Source organism: Lichenostomus cassidix, chromosome 14 (assembly GCF_008360975.1).
Source record: "Lichenostomus cassidix isolate B80296 chromosome 14, HeHo_3.0, whole genome shotgun sequence".
Taxonomy (NCBI): domain Eukaryota; kingdom Metazoa; phylum Chordata; class Aves; order Passeriformes; family Meliphagidae; genus Lichenostomus; species Lichenostomus cassidix.
In genome coordinates this window covers 3,523,367-3,540,758 of record NC_139495.1, presented here as the reverse complement: position 1 = coordinate 3,540,758, position 17,392 = coordinate 3,523,367, and the positions used below count along the sequence as shown (strand labels likewise).

The 17,392-nt window shown below is 41.6% G+C and overlaps 1 protein-coding gene across 1 annotated transcript in view; it reads left to right on the top strand.

The window, feature by feature from the left end:
* Positions 1-17,392, top strand: part of FOXK1 (forkhead box K1) — a 56,032-nt gene that overhangs the window by 9,567 nt on the left and 29,073 nt on the right. The window contains exon 2 of the mRNA XM_085074523.1: positions 16,865-17,062. Coding sequence (XP_084930649.1) covers positions 16,865-17,062 — 198 coding nt within the window. The remainder of the gene's footprint in view (positions 1-16,864; positions 17,063-17,392) is intronic.

Below are 17,392 nucleotides of genomic sequence, written 5' to 3'. Positions count from 1 at the left end.
TACTGAAGCAAAGGAAGGGGAACATTAAACTACGCCAGCAATATGACAAGGTAACTCTCTAAAATTTTCCTAATTTAAAAATAATGAAACCACTGTGGTGACAATTTCCACATGTGCTGCGTTTTGCAAGAGTCATTGTCACTTCAGTTGGTTAAACTCCTTTCAAGGATTAAACCCCTCAGTACAGTTGTATATACTCGCAGGATTTAAAATGCCTTAGTAATCTTGTGATGGTTTTATATTGTTTGCAATCTTAACCATGTCCTGCTAGGTGGTCTTTCACAAGCCAATTCAGTACATCATCATCTGAATCATAGTAAAATTATTCTCTTTTTAGCAGGAGGGAAGGTTGTGCCTGGGATTCTCTTTTAACCTTTATTTTCAATGTCAGTATTTGGAAGGATGCAGGTGGATGTCACTTTGTAGAGACTTGTGTAAGAGGCTCTGTGTTGAACCAAATGTTTATTTGGCTGTGAGTCTAGAAGTTGTCAGCTTCTAAAACATTTAAACTACCCTCAGAGCTGTTTTAAAACAGTAATCCTGGCTTCCTCTACTGGGTATTGAATGGATTGTGAAATGTCTTCAGAGGGAGTGGAATGGACTTGTGTGAACATTTTGCAAAGTCTTAGCTCCATATGGATAGTTTTTTATAATGTACATAAATAGTACATTAGCTTTTCCAAATCACTTTCTAAATGAACTGAACCAGCCTCAAAGGAAAATACATCATAGTCATGCTCTGTGTGTTAGAGCCCTCTTAGAGAGTCTGATTGAATTCAAAGGTTAGTACCATCCCACACACAGGCTTCCTCTGGCATATATATGTGGAAATTAGGATTTTTTTTCCTGAGCTTTACTGAGGAGATTTTGTTTTGCACAGCCTTTCCTAATGTGTTTATAGGTAGTTCCCTGGCTTTGGAAGGGTGAGTCTGCTAAATGACTTGTGAGACCTTTCAAGGTATTGGGCTGGCTACTTGAAAGCAAACCCTACTGTGATGAATGGCCCATTAGAAGAAAGTTGATGGCATTGTAAATGAGATTTTACATGAGAATCAAACTGCTCTAGTGTATCCAACAAAGATGCTGAAACAAGTGCCTCTCTCTGAAAAGGTTATTAGGAGATTTTATGAACTGATATTTTCAAATGGTTAGTTTCCCCTTATTCTCCAGGGTATAAAAATTTCCCAAGAATCCGGATACTTGTAGTAACAGAGGAAGAGTCTTCTCAAGAAAATGGGAGTTAGGATGAAAATGGGGGTAGAATTGAAGTTGCTGCTTGCCTGTGGCAGCAGTGGCCAGATTTGTGTGGTGAAAGTGGCAGGACCTGCAGCCAGCTGAAAGTTCCATGGCAGTTGAGCAAAGATTTAAAATTCTTGGTATTGAGGTATGGAAATGAATAACCAATGCTTCTTGTAGAGGCCAGCTGTGGCCCTGCAGTTAGTTCCATACTGTCAGTACATATTTAATTCTTGGTGTACTGTTTTAATTTCTTATTGAAAACAGAACTCTGTGTAGAAGCTGGTGTGGGGAAGTTCCTCTGAGCGTGGGTGCAGGTGGGGCTTTTTTTGGCACTGAGGTAGGTGTTAATTGTGGTTTATGATTGAAGGAGAAACATAGTTGAGTGTTTCTGCCAAGATGAGCAAAGAAGGAAAATAGTTAATATTGACCTTTTTCATTTTAACCAAGATCAGTGGGACCAGCAGAGGCTTGGAAAGCCTCTCAGAAGGGCTCTTGAATTTCACAGAAGCAGGGAAGGAGTGAGAGATGGTGGCAGAGGCTGAGTCACTTCTTGTGGTCTGTGCTGTGGTAGAATGGAAGCCAGACTTATGCTCTTATCTTAAAGTTTATCTTGGAGCAGGGAAAAATTGAGTGTTATGGGGGCTAGGCAGCCTTTTCTGGTGCAGAAACACTGCACTGGGAAATGGGTAAATGTGTGTTACAGAGCTGGTGTTGACCATTTCTGTGACATCTCTGAAAAGCAATGTCAGACTCACTGCCTGGTGCTGCCAGAGTAGCCACAGTCCAGGAGTCTGGAAGCAGCCAGGGGCTACGTGTTGTCCTTGGGATTGGGAGCTGTGGTTTGGCAGTGCTCCCTTAGGACTGGGGAAAGTGAGAAATGAGAAATCCTACAGGAAGGTGAGACACATCAGACCTCTGAGCCCTGCAAGGGCTGAGCAAAACGTACTTCTGATCCAAGAATATGGAATGTCTGCCATTTCAGCCTTAATCAGTGTAGAATTTGATGTCCATGGCAGGATCAGTGCAGGACGAGGTGACCAGAGCAGAGCATAGAATTAAATGTCATCCTGCATTGTTTCGTAAGAGTTGCCTTTCATTGTGCACTTGAATTAACTTGGTGGAACAGCAAGTTACCATAGGGGTGGATGGACTAACCTCGTTTATCACTGTACTGTGTTTTTCCAATACCATAAAACCTTGGCTGCTGTCAAGCACACACTTGAAGAGTATTTATCTCCACAGAGTGCTTTTCTCTTTGAAACTTCTGTTCCACTCTATAGTTCTGCCAATTTGATCTGTACTTCAGCTTTGTTTAATGGCTGTTATCTGGTAGGGTTGGGATTTTGGTTTGGTTTGTTATTTTTTCCTTTGAAATATCGCATTTACCAGTGTTGGCAGAGTGACAACCATATAAATGAAGCTCTGTGTCCTCTGAATAAGCCCAAAACTTCTGGGAATGAAGAGTCCTCCAGGGCTTTGTGGAAATGCTGCCTTAAGATACATCTTAGCTCTCTGTCATAGAGCAGGAGTGACAAGTGGGATGTTGATTCTTTCCAAGATGGACACTGGTTGAACAGGACTGAAATGCAGCCTGTTTTGCTGAGGTCAAACAATGTCCAGAAGTTGTTAAGAAGTGTTTGAAGTGTAGAGCTACTTATTCTGTCACCCAGTCCAAACAGCTACCCAACTCCATGATAAATGTGGTTAAAATCCCTGGAGAGATCCTGTAAATCCTAAATATACATCTACCACATGAGCAAGGTGGGCTGCACTTGCATAGAGAAACAATCGATCCTGCTGCCCCTGTGTTGATTTTTGTGGCTCTAGCATGTGTGGTAAGCAGGAGAGGAGTTAATTTTAGCTTGATTAGCAACACAGAAGGGAATCAAGATGACTGCTGTAAATGGCAGTGGGATGAGATCAATGAGGGTAGTTTATTTCCATGCATCTAAGTGGGTGTTCTAAGCAATTTAATTTTTCTTTTTTGTTTGTTTTTAAGAGAACCAAGAATGTTAATGCATTTAGTCCTTGAAATCCTTCTGTGGCAGCAGTTCTGGATACTTTAATGTTGTTGCATGGTCGTTGCTTTAAATGAGCACCAGGTGCTCGTGTTCTGTTCCTCAGCAGTTCCTTGTTTCTCTGCTCTCTGTTACCTGGCTCAGCAGCAAGTGCTGAGTGATTCTCAGTACTGCACTCCCCATTTTTCTCCTACTCACCTTTGTTTATATTCTGGAGCATGTTCCCAACTGTTTATGATTAAACATTGCTCAAACAGCCAGGGTAAGATTTATTGACACAAAGGAGGCTGGGAGGAGGGAGTGGCTGGCTGGTCATCTGCGTCTACTTCCAGCAGATAGTGATGTTACTGACGTTGTCCACGTGTCTGTACAATGGCTGTGGTGTGTCACAGAGGCTGCTGTCCAAAAACACTAGCAGGGGACTGATCCCTGTCAGCACAGCCTTTTTTCCCTTGTGTGACAGTAAAAGCTTCTGAGCAAAGCAGTCTGTGTAGGTGATGCACTCCTTCCTCTTCCTCTTGACCTTCTGGAAACATCCCACAGCTCTTGAGGAGGGGATCTCTGTTTTTGTCTTGGTGGGAGAGGTTTGCTGATCTCCATGGAGAAAAATCAGGATTAGAAACATGCTATAAGGGTTGTGACCTGCAGGAGTTTTAAGCAGTTATCCTTTCAAAAAAGACACCTTAAAAAATAAAGCTGTTTTATGGAAGGCAAGGAGGTTCAAAATGGAAGATTGGAATGTGAGCACTATTCATGAAAATTAAATTAAAATACAGAAATATTAGAGTTTAAAAGAGACTGAGTTCATATTTAAAAAAAAAATAATATCTGAAACTAAAACAATTTGTTTCCTGGCCCCTCTTAGCTATGTACAAACTAGAGATGTTAAATAGATATTTAGCTTTTGAAGTGTCTATATGTAGCATGTTAAGTTTTGGTTATTTATTTGAAAGTCACAGATAATGATAATTTTCAGGCTTTAGGAAAATAATTAAAATGCAACGTTTACAATATACTAAAAAACTAACAGATTGATCAGCCTAACGCGGAAAGGGATTTTTGCACTTGTGAGATTTGATCATATAAGTGAGATACACACACGTGTTGCACGTAATTTACGTTTTCTCTTGACGATCAAATATTTCTTGGCTGGTGCAGAAATGGTTAAGATAGGATCTAGACCTCCACAGGCTGCAATACCTGATTAGAGCAGCCGTACACAGGCTGTTGTGTGTTATGTAGAGTCTCTTAACTCTCCTTATTTTTATGTATACAACCACACACACAACAAAATAACATAATAGGCTTGCTGTGTGTTACAGATGGTATCAGGCATCTGCAGTGCTGATAGTGAAACTTTCTGCTGCTGCCAGCCAACTTCGTTTAAATAAAAGCCTCGTCTGCTCTTTGTGCCAGCCCACTTCTTCGGTGGCAAACTTTCATATCAGGTTTTTGATGTCAGGCCACTCATTCTGACACATAAAACACCTCCCCTGTTCCCAAGCTTCACAATAAACAGCAGCTTTATGGTTAATTTTAGCCTCTAAGGACATCTTACTAAATGTTCTCTGCAGGTCTGTTAACATCCCTGGGAATGCAACTGCAGGGCTTTTCAGCGTTGTCATTGTACTGAGAGGCAGAATAAATGAGAGACTGGAATTGACTGGCAGAGTGTGGTGCTGGGTGAAGATGTGGTTCGCCATATGACACACAGGAAAAAGAGTTCACTGTAACTTCACTGTGCTCTGAGACATGAAGTTGTTTATAGTAAGGACTAGACAGCAGAACAGAGCAGCTTCTGTAATGCTGTGGTGGAAGTGGGGCCAGAATTCACCCTCGGGAACCTTTAAGAAAAAAAATCAAACAAAACCCCTACCCAATATTGATCAAAAGGTAGATGTCATTGATGGTGGACATTAATTTATATTGATGTAAAATTGCATCAGATTTTTGTGGGTGTAGGCAAGACCTTCTAAGGCTCATGCATTTAACACCTTGGCAGACTTGAGTTAGATCTTCACTGGCTGTACTCCATGAATTCTGCCCTACGTGCTGCTGACCTGCAGTGTGCTGGTGAGCAAAGGAATAGGAGCACTTGGGAAGCAGCAGGAATTTGTCTTCTGATAGCCAGCCCTGTGCCCAGCGCTCCTGGTTTGGAATGAATGGCATATTTTGAAGCTGACTCCAATGTTTTGAAATGTGAAGCTGAGTGAGGTACAATTACAGCACCACCTCTTTGTTTCTCTGTGCCCGCTGGATGGGCACCAAGTAACAACCATGGATTTAAAAGGTGACTTCTGTGGTGGGCTTCAACAGAGGACCTTCACCTTCATGGTATTTGTTATAAAAGCCTATTAATTACATTCTTTTATTATAGCAAGGCTTGGTTTCTGATATAATCTTGCTTATCATTTGTCTGGAAATAATTGTCAAGATTTTTCTGGATAAATTTTAAGACAAGTTTTAGTAGTTGTAGTTTTTTATGTTTTAAATAGATAAGTGAATTAATCCCTAATCAGGTGTGGATTGAGTTTGTAAATAAGTGGTGATAGTGATGGTATTTTGAGAATATCCTTCAGCTTTTTTTGCAGGCTGTAGCAGACACTACTAGCTGGCTTACAGTCGCTGCTGAAAAACTTTCACAAAGGTCGTTTTGGAAAATGCACATCCCTGACCAATTGCACTTTGATGGCTTTCTGGAGGAAATTGGAGCAGCTTCTGGTAGGGGTTTTTTTGGCATTGGACTGAGCAGGATTATTATAAGATGCATCCTGCCAAGCTGGGGATAGTAGAATCTGGAGAAGACCTGTCGATAATGTTAATTCTCCAGGCAGGGTGGCAACTTCAGAGGCAGCCTCCTGCTATTCCTGCTGGCTCTCCATTAGCTGATTGAAACACCCCTCTCAGCAGTTTTGGCAATTTCTCCCCTGTTCGTCTATGGGATGCTATTTTGATACTCTGAATTTATTCCCTGACCTTGTGGTATTTCATTACACTGAAAAAATGGCACCTATAATATCCTACCTGGTTTGCTCTTTTTTCCCTTTTCTGCATTGTTTTACTCAAGGAGAAGAATGTGAAAGTGAAGCTGTGTTTGATGTCTCAAATAATTTTCAAAGAGTGAAATCAGACCATTGTTAAAGAGATGCAAGGAATGTAAAATAAAGATATATATATATATACAAAATTACAGCTCTTGATTCTTCACTGCTAATTCTCCAGTGTGAAACAGTCTCCAATGTTCTCACTTGAATGAAAAATTAACTTGATTTATCCATTTGCTCTGTGACAGCAATTAAAAGGATTGCTAAGAAAGATAAGAAACTGTGAAGAAGACGTGTAGAATAAAATGACTGTTGAAGTTTCACAGTGGGATATCATAGTGCAAACCCTCCTGAAGGTTTTGCTTTTAGCATCCACTTGTTGGAGCCTAAAACCAAAAAAGCTCGTCCTTTTCTTCTGTGTGCTTTTAAAGAAGGTAATACATGAACCAAACCAGCATTTCTTTGGGTTGGGCTTCTGGGATCTCTTTTCCTTTCTAGCCTTTCTTATCAGCCTGGGGTGTTTCTACTCCTTCCCTTCCACCACCTGTTTGGCTGAGTTTCACTCGCTGCCTTTTCCTGGGATGGGCAGTGGCCGAGAGCTCGCTGCTCTCAGTGAGGGAAGATGTCTGCAGGGACTGAAGGATCACAAATATTTTCTCTCTGTACATCTGTGTGTGCCTGCTGCTGGCAAGGAGAAGAATCCCAGAAGTTTGGCCAAACTTTGCTGTGAACATTGCTGTCTTCAAAAGGAGTTTGCTAAAATAACCTATTTGAAAATCTGCCTCTGTGTGGAAGTGTTTCTCAATTTGTTTGAACCTTGATGAAATGGCATAGAGGGAAGCCCTTTGCAACTGTGCTCAATAGAAACATTCATTACAGCTAATTTACTTGGTGCTTTTAAGAGACTTAGCTATTCAGAAGTTGTGGTTTTGCCTGATGGCTGCTGGTAGTATTTGTTTTAAGTAGATACTTGCCTGCACACGCTCTTTGCCCATCTGAAATCTTGTCTGGCTGTGTTGGAAACCTCATTTTAAGCCTGGTGATCTGCAGTGTAAGGCAAATCCCAGTGTAACTTGGGTGCCTTCTCATTAAGGGAAAAAGTCCTTTATCATGTGTGCAGTTCCAGCTAAACACTAACAAGGAGCATAAGGAAAAGGTCTTGTCTGTGACAAAGAAATGGCAATTTTGAATTTTCCTGAAGCATTGTCCTTGTTCAGCCATCTTACTGCACTTGCTTTCTCAAGGTCGTTCAGTGAATAAGCTCTGGAAGCATGAGGGTACTAAAAAGCATTGATTTTGCAGCATGCAGAGCCTGTGTATCCCATCTGAGATAACCACAAACCCATTTCTGCTCCTGCAGACAGGACCTGCCAGTTGCCATGGGAGGATTGCCATGGGTACACCGCCGGGGAAGCTCCTGTTGGAATGCAGTAAACATTTTTGTTCTTTGTTTAGTCCCCTTGTGCACAGCTGAGTGACTTGGGGTTTGAAATAATTAGGCTGAATTTTAAAAAAAGGTGACTTCTCTGTTTCAGGAAGTTTTGAAAATTCCCAGCCTGAGAGTATCAGCATGTGGCTGATGTGATTTGCCTGATAAAGACCAGAGCTTTTCTCAAAATGAATGAATTGCAGTTTGTTTTCTGAAAGGAGAATGCAGTGTTTGGATCATGTGATGCTTAAATCTGAGTCTGTGGTTACATGCTCTGTCTTTTTTATAATCTGTTATAAATCTGCAGCGTTTTTGCTGGTACCTTCTTCTTTGCTTCCTCTGCTTGATATTTTTCCCCTCCACCTTCTTTGTGTTGGTGATGCCATCTGGAAGGCAAGCTAAGGGATCTGATCTGCCTGGCAATTTACTCCCAACAAAAAAGGAAATTAATAATTACTCCAGCTACCTGGTTTGCCATGCTGTGCAGAGGTTTGGGTGGTACTGCTGGCACGAGGGTGACACTGAGAGGAAATGGCAGAAGAGAAGGTGATGGAGTGAAGGAAATGCCTCATACAGCAGAGAATCAGATTTAGATGGTGTTCAAATAAATCTACGTGAGATTGAGTGACACAACCGGTATCTCTTTGGGGAGATTATTTTTTTAAGGCCGAGGAAACCTCTGAGCCATCCATGTGAGACACAGAATTTTACCCAGTTTCCCGTTACTCATCCCAGCAATTCCAGGGTGGCCATGGAAAGAGGAAGATTTCCAGCTAACTCAGATGCATTTCGGGGAAAGGACAGAAAATCCTTCCAGTAATCTGGAATTACAGGGTAGTCAATAATAATTCCACTGGATCGAGTATGAGGAATTCCTGATTACTTCAGTGTGAGTTTGCCTTTACTAAAACTGGCTTTTTATTATCTCTAGTATAGAAATGATACCTTAGGCATGGATAATGCCAGGAACCCCAGAACACTGATGTTCAGCTGCTTGTGCATCTGGTGGAACATAGCAATGAAAATAGTTGCTGGAACTTTTTCTGGAAGAAGTTCCCTACAGAAGAGAATTAAAATTCATGAAGTAGAAGTAAGACCACTGTCTTTTGAATTGAACTAATTATTTCAAACGTGAGCTCACTCCCCTATGCACACAGGCAGTTCTGGTTCAGTCTTGGCTGACAGATGAACTCCTTTGTGTATCTGCAGTGTTAAGCGTGACAGAATATATTAAATACAGTGAGTGTGCTGCAAAGCATGCAAGGCAAGTGATTTGTGAGCTCAGGGTAACTCTGGGGTTAGGAACCAGATCTAAACTCATGTGGTGACTTACAGAATAATTTTAACCAAACATTACAATGGGTTGCTCTGTCATTTCAGCAGTGGGGGAGATCACTGTGCTCCTTTATTTGCAGATGATCTCAGTACTTTCAAATCTAGTTTTCTGTCAGTTATGTTAAAAAGAGTAACAGTGATTTTTCTAGCTTTTCTTCTCACTGAACAATAGTGGATAAGACTAGAGGCGTTTTTGCAGGGAGCTTTGCAGTTTATTTCTTTGTCTTGCTGCTGTTTGGCCAAGTGCTTGTCTTTCTTTTCTTCAGATTGAGTTGATTCATTACAGGAAGAACAAATGTGGATTCTGGACTTCACCATTTACTTGCAGACCCTTTGCTTATCTCTTCATGTATACAAATTATTTTACCAGCCATGAGGTATTTCTCTGTGTGTTTGATAAAGGACTGTATGGATAGTTCTTCAATAGGATTTCTGTGCTAAAACTGCTCAGAGCAGTAGAGCAGTTGAAAGGGAAATAGCAAATGCTGAAAACTCTTTTAGACTGCAGTAATCTCCAAAAAGAACCAAGCACTCTTAAAACCGTGGCTGTTAGGCTGCCTGTGTCCCCTAGCTTAAAAAGATGTGTAGAGAAAAGCATTATAGTGACTCTTAAATTGCTATGGTGATAACTATTTGCACGTTTTGTGATGTGTATTTAGATTAAAAAGAATAAAATGTATCTGTCTTCTTTCCTCCAGAACTCTCAGTGCAATTAACTTTTTTGTTTAGAATGCAGATAGCACTACCCAAGTGTATGATATAACTGTTTTCCTATTGGTATTGCTTACCAAAAGCTATTTACAGGAAGAAATTTTAGGGTAGGGAGTGGAACAGGAAATGCTGGATGATTTTATTATTATTATTATTATTTTATTACAAAGGCAGGTTGTATAGTACCTAATCTCCAGCGACAGCTCAGACGGCTTTCAGAGCTTGTTGTATGGTTTTATGACAATCATTCAAACTAATATTCATTTTCATTCACTTGTGATTGAAAGGTGGTTTTTCTATTTGTGCTTTTGCCCATCTTGCTGCTTCAGACAGCTTAGTTCCAGCAATATAATCATTTTGAGCAAAATACTGTGATGATTATTCCTGCTGGGGTGTAAGAGTCAAGTTTCTTTTTCGAAGGTAGAGAACATGGATTTGGTTATTTTACTTACTGAAATGGGAGACATCCTTCTCGATATTTTGCAGTTGAAGTGTTTTCTTTGGTGCTAGGTCATGCAGTGAGGCTTGTGTAGAAAAGCTGAAGTTCTGAAAAGCACTGCTGTCCTTGGGCAGAGTGAGCATCACAAAGCAAAGTCTTGGTCAATAAATACTCCCAGCTCAGCTGTTGCAGAGGTCACAGCAATTCTCAGAGCCTTGTTTTTGAAGAAATGAGAATCTCAGGTAGATGTTCTTGTCTTAAGTTTGCTTATCTCTCTGTGGGCAGACCTTCAGGGCTTAGATATATGTTTAGTTAAGTGAAACAAAGTCTTATCTTTTTCTAACCAAATTTTGTTTCATTTTTGGTGCACAGGTGCTTAAACTTTCCCAGTGAGTTTTTTATGTCGTCCAAGGCACATCCTTTCACACTGCTTCAAAGGGTTTCGTGAATAGGGAGTGGATTTATGATTTTCATAGATTCAGGCTTGTGGTTTTTTGCTTAGCTGGTTACAGAAGATGAAGAAAATTGGTTACAGGAGGTAATTGGGCACTTTTCTGTAATGGCTGCTCTGTACAGCACCTGCACATTGACTGTAGCCCGAAATTTTTGTATTTATAGTACACATTTACTGAAAGGGTGACAAGTATCCACTTTGTCCTCCAGTAGAATTATGTCAGGTGTCTTGAAATAGCTGGTGAGAGTAATAGCCTGATAGAGATGACTGACAGCAAATTCTCACTTGTACTGAGAAACCCAACATGATTTTGGAATTTCATGTATGGAAAAAGTACTGTATTCTCTGGGCTGAGCTATGTGTAATTGGCACAAAACAAATGGTTTTCAGAGAAGTTACAGGAGACAGAGAAACAGCCATTTTGTGGGGGCTTGTTTGGGGTTTTTTCTTGGTAAAACTTTAGCTAGTAATGACACAGTTCTGTTTCATCATTATGTGCTGCTGTGATTAGAGCTCTGGCTGGCCACTTTTGCTGAATCCAAGGTATTTACTGATTGTAGAGATAACTGCCTCATCCTCAAGAGTTGGACTACTGTCCCCTCACATCATAGAATCACAGAATTGTTTAGGTTGGAAAGGACCTTTAAGATCATCGAGTCCAGCCATTCCCTCAGCACTGCCAGTGCCACCACTGAACCATGTCCTCAAGTGCCACATCTACACATCTTTTAGCTCCCTCCAGGGACAGTGATTCTACCACTGCCTGGGGCAGCTCTACCAGTGCTTGACAACCCTTCAGGTGAAGGGTTGTCAATGGTTCCTGATGTTCAATTTAAAGCTCCCTTGGCACAACTTGAGGCCATTTCTTCTTGTCCTGTTGTTTGTTACTTGGGAGAAGAGCCTGACCCTGTCTGGCTGCACCATCCTGTCAGGGAGTTGAGAGCCAGAAGGTTCCCCCTGAGCCTCCTTTTCTCCAGGCTGAGCCCTGATGGCATCCTCAGCTGTTCCTCAGGGACTTGTGCTCCAGACCCTTCCCCAGCTCCATTCCCTTCTCTGGACTCACTCCAGCCCCTCAAAGTCCTTCTGGGATTGAGGGACCCAGAGCTGGACACAGCATTTGAGGTGTGGCCTCACCTCACAGTGCACAATCACTGCCCTGGTCCTGCTGCTCACACCATTGCTGATACAAAGAGTGATGGAGCAAAAGACTGAGATACTGAGTGTCAGTGGGGTCATTACAGCATCTGCATGTTTAAAAAGAAAAATTGCACCATGGGGAGATAGTCATGCTTAAGAAGGTTTCTGAATGAAACCTGGGACCTGTGGTAGCATCTGATTCAAATTGTAAAAAGTGATATTTTTAACAAAGCACCTCCTGCAATGTTTCTCACTCGACCTGCATCTCAGCACTGTACCACAGATGCTACTGGGGCAGTTATACCCCCAACATTCAGGAATAACAGGATTTCATAAATTATGGCAAGATTAAGTAGACAAAGATGGTACCAACTTGCTGATTGTAACACGTGTAACAGTTCCAGGTTACTTTTCTGGTTATTCCCTTTTGCATGATGAACTGGAATGATGTTTATATATAACACAACATACTACATTATGTTTATATATATAAAGTAATATATATAAATATCATTCCAAGTTTTATATATACATTATGCATGTATATTTTATAGATATGTTTCACCTTGGCTTTCTCATGATTTGTCTTCTTTTTGTCACTGTGCTTTTCCACAGTGTAAATGTAAAAAGCATAAATCCAGCACAGTTTCCTGCTTGCTTTTAAAATCTTTAAATAGCCTTTTCTTGGTGTCATGCAGCAGATCTTAGAAGAAGTCATTTGGTGTTAACAGCACTCAGGGTGCTCTAACAAAGAAGTCAGTGACTGTAATAACTTCTATTGAACCTGGTACTATGTTTTGGCAAATGCATCTCCATTCCCTTTGCATCTGTGAGTAAAAGGTGCTTTGAGGAAGAGGAGAATGTCTGCTTTTTATAGAGCCATGCAGGGCATGCAGTCATTTTGTTGTGCTTTTTCCCTAACCATTTTTCCTGAAGTCTGCTGCAGGGTGACTGTTTATGTAAAGTTTAGTGTTTCCTAGCACTTTATTTTCAGACTTTATGTAGATGAAATGCTTGTGGTCACTGTCACTGGTTCACCACATGAAGGATGCCTAATAGTATGGGAGCTGTGCTGTCAGTGGGAGGAGCTCATCCAGGAAACTTTTGGAAAAATCTGTCTTGTGTAAAGCAAGCAGACAAAATTCTAGCAACATCTTTTATGTGACTGTAACCATGTGTGGAATGTGCACTCCTTCTCTTCCCCGTGGTCTCCAATGTATATATAGCATGCATTCAGCCACTGCTATGGATTCTGTGCACTCCTGCAGGCAGCATGGAGCCAGCAATCCATTTTTTTTCTGTGACTCTCTCCTGCCTGTAATCTAAGAAGGCAAGAATTGTTTCTGTGCAGTTTGGGGAGACTGGGGAGGCTGTTCGTGTGTTTTTAGTTTTAACACAAACTAAAAAAAAAACCCAAAAAAACCCTTTCCATTCTCGCTGCCTTGCAAGGCATCCTAGAGAAATTGGAATCCTTTCCCACAAGGAATTGATGTATGTGCTGTATGTGAGTTCAGTCCATATGGTTTCTATGGCCAGGGATTGATTGCAGGACATACCTGTCTGTAGCAGGTTTTCGAGTAAACTGAGCAAATCTGTAACTGAGGCAGGCTCTTCCTGCCAGTAACAAGACCAAAGATTTTGCAGACCATTAATTCATCCTTCTAATCAGCTGGAAATTTCAGAGGTGCTTGAAAGAGTTGCCTCTTGGGCACCCTTGGAAATACCAGTTAACTTCATTATGCTTTTAATGTTGAGTCTAATCTGTGCTTTCAGATTGATCTTTTTCTCATAATGAAAATGTTAAGTGGGAGTAAAAATTGTTATTGCATCTTTGATAGGAATCATGCAACACGGATCAAATAGTGTAACTCAGTTTAAATAACCTGAAATATATACAGTAATCTTAAGGAATGCATGCTCAGTTCTGCTCGGGCTGTCTGTCTTGTCCTGCTTATCTTCTGTAGAAGTGTAATTCTCAAAGGCTTAAGTCCTGCACTAATGTGCCTCACTCCTAAATAGGACTACCTGATATAATTTGAGTTTATCCTCTTGGCTGGAAAGAGGGTAATTAAGGGAACAATAGAAAAGCTCATTAAAACTGCATTCAGGTTCAATGTAATGAACAGTGAGCTTCCAGTGACAAAATGATTCCAAAATCAGGCTTTTCTGATTTCTCCCTGACACGGTTCCCCAGCATTAATCTATGTTGAAGCAGTGGCTTGGGCAGTGCTGGTGTCCCTGTTTGCATTGCTGTGGTGGTTGTGATAGACTGGAACAATAACCTTAATCCCGGGCACCTTCTCACCCCTGAGGGAAGGGAGGAGTTCCGCAGGAATTTACAATCTGCTTTGCATTGCATTTCCATTTCTTGGGTCTCAGGTTTTTACATCAGGAAAAGCATAAATTCGGCTACATTACCCCCAGCTTGGCTTTGCAGGCAGTGTCAGAACTGAAGCCAAGCACAAAGCAGACTGCAAGAGCCTTCTAAAGCTGTGAGCACCCTTGCATATATCCACTCTCTGCTTTTCCTGGGACTGCTTCCTTACAAAACGGCCATGCTCGTGCTAGTTACCATAATCCCTGAAAGCTGGTTGTACATCCTGGGTTCTGCTTCAGTGAACTGGGAAGCCTGTCTGTCTTAAAACAAAATCACAGCAGCCAACAAATTGTTTGCTTGTGTAGTCAGCCCAGCCCAGGCTGTTTCTCTCCCCTGGTTGCAGCCTGAGATTGCGGGTAAATCACATGGCTGGATCGGGTGGCTCTGGGGAGGCTCGCAGGGAAAAGCAGTGCTGGATGGGCCTTTTCAGCACATTTCCTGCCTGAGTTTAGACTTCACATTTCAGGTTGACTCGTGATTTTGGAAAAGTAACAGATTTTCTTTAGATTGCCCTCGCTCGCAGGCTGATGGGACAGCCTGTCACGGTGGTTTGGGTGCTGATATCACCTTTTATCTAACATTGCTGCAGCATCAGTGAGCGTAGTAGAGTTGAGAGTTACTTTACCATCACCTCAGAGCAATTTAGGAGATACAGATCTTGCATTACTAGGTCCTTCTGAAAAGGAAGACTTAAGTGGCAGTGGGATAGAGCTCCTTGCTCGTATGAGGCTGCAGTAGGGGATCTTCTGGCCTAACAGTGCTGCAGAACTGCCTTAGGGCTCTGTGCAGTCAGGCCTGTTGATCAGCAGCAGGTTGGGATTGCACTGTACATGGCTGAACAGGGACTGATTTGTTCTTGACTCAGATGTTGGAAAATGCTGAGCATTTCTCTGTCACAACAGAGAATTCCATCGCTCCGTGACAGACAGCTCAGCTTTTCCCTGATAAGAGCTTGACAAATGATGAAGCTTTGCTCATACTGGTTTTGAGCCTTAGTCCATATGACGCTCATTGCAAATGTATGTACTTTGAGCTTCTTCTCTTTAAGCAAATCCATGTAGCAGCACAAAGCTTAAAATCCAGAGCAGTGGCTCAACATCCTTGTTTCAGGTTCATCTCAGGAGGTTGGTGCCTGCTGCTGGCAGACACCTCAAGGCATGGACACTGCTGTTTTGAACTGTGCCTTCATGTTGAGTCTGCAGGGAACCCTGTTTAGAAGGGTTAGATAAACACAATTAGGCTGCATTGCCAGCAATGATGTTCTTATTTAATGCATTAATGAGTGCAGGTGGCAGGACCTCTGAAGTGAATTAAATGCAATGCAAACTCCTGCTGTACTTCGTGAGCAGAGCCGTTGTGAGCCACTGAATGCTGAGCCAGCTCATTTGAGAGATGAGGTGGGAGATGGGAATGAGCTTCCCGTGCCTGAATGATAATTTTGAGCATTACCTTGCAGCACAACCAGCTTGTGCCAAAGCACCAAGAGCAAGCGAGTGTGTTTTAGAGCTGCATTTCTGTCAATAGCAGCATTAAGATAAGTTGGTCACAAAAACAGATTTACTTGCTTGTCATCTTGTTCTGTTACCTGGTAGGATTCAATAATGCACTGGTAAGAGAATTCTGCTCAGCCCACACCAGCACTTACAGTGCTAGAACAACACCACCCAAGTCCCTTCCTTTCCTTCTCTAGGCAAGATATTGGAATCCAACACAATTACTGTGCTCTGCTGGCCTTTCCCACGGTGAAACCTGGTTTTTATTTCCTGCTGCTTTAACCTTAGTATCAGTGAAATGATCCCTGGAAAGCTTATATTGATTGCACATGATTGTCTAATTAAAGTGCAATAAGAAGAATTGCAGAACATTCGCTCTCATAGCTCTGTGCTCATTTTAGACACTGTAAATGAGAAAGCTTTCTGTTCAAATATGGAAAATGTCAGTGCTTATTTCCTTTTGAATTTCCCAGCCTCTCCTGAAGGCTGCACTTGTGGATGTGTGATTATTTTTTTTCCTAAATAACAATGGGAAAGAAGTGTTACTTAGAGAAGAAATGAGGCCCTATAGGCTTGCGGGGGCCCTGTTCTAACCCTGCTAGCTATAACCCTAAAGGGAGGCACTTATAAATGAATGTATTTTAATCTGAAACCTGCTAGATGATCTTTTAGCTTCATGTGCACAAATATAAATGGATATCAGTTATACAATATATAGAGGCAAGTCTTTAAATAATGTTCTCTGGCCTTACCTGGAGGCTGTTGATCTGTCTGGACTTTGTGGCTGGTTTGCTCCCTGTTAGTTGTGGTTTGGTACTTTCTAGTAACTTGGATCTTCCTGAGATGTGTGCAATGAGCTAATTAAAAATGAATCCTAGTCCTTGATAGGATGTTGTTACAGGAGTGCATCTTGCTTCGTCACTGACTGAATATATGGCCTTGAGGAAATCACTGAACTTACCCAAACCTTCAGCTTGCATCTCATTGCTAGGTGATCCATGATTCACTGTGATGTATTTACAGAGCTTTATGAATGATCAGTAATTCTGCCCAAGACACTGGGCAGAAAGATGCTATAGAGAATGGTGGACTTTGAATTAATTAATGATTCATCAGTTGCATACAAAAACTCTTAAATATGTTCAGTATCATGTGTCAAACTGACTTTTCCCTTTCTTTCCCTTCCAGATGTACTTTCCGATTCCCTAGCACGGTTATAAAGATCCAGTTCACATCTTTATACCATAAAGAGGAAGTAAAAGAGGAAGCCTCAACGCATCCCCTTCGGCCACTTTACCCTCAGATATCACCTCTGAAGATCCACATCCCGGAGCCGGATCTCCGGAGCGTGGTCAGTCCCCTCCCATCCCCCACAGGCACTATCAGGTAAGATGTTCATTGTCCAAAATGTGTTCTCTGACATCAGTCAATCAGCCCTGGTTTGGTTGGTGTCCTTGCTGCAAGAAATGCCCCATTAAAAATAACTAGTTAAATCTCTGATGTTCAAAATAGTGGAAGACTGCTAAAAAATTTTATGGTGGCTGGCAGTAGGGCGTAAGGGTTTTGTTTAAGAGCTCAAGGGTTCAAGGGGAAACGTGAGTGTTGGTTTCACACTATAGAGTTACATATAGAGTCTATCTTTGGCAGTGGAATTAGAAATATTTATTGAGAGCTACCTATATGCATGGAGAAAAGAAAGCAGGCATATACTTTCTA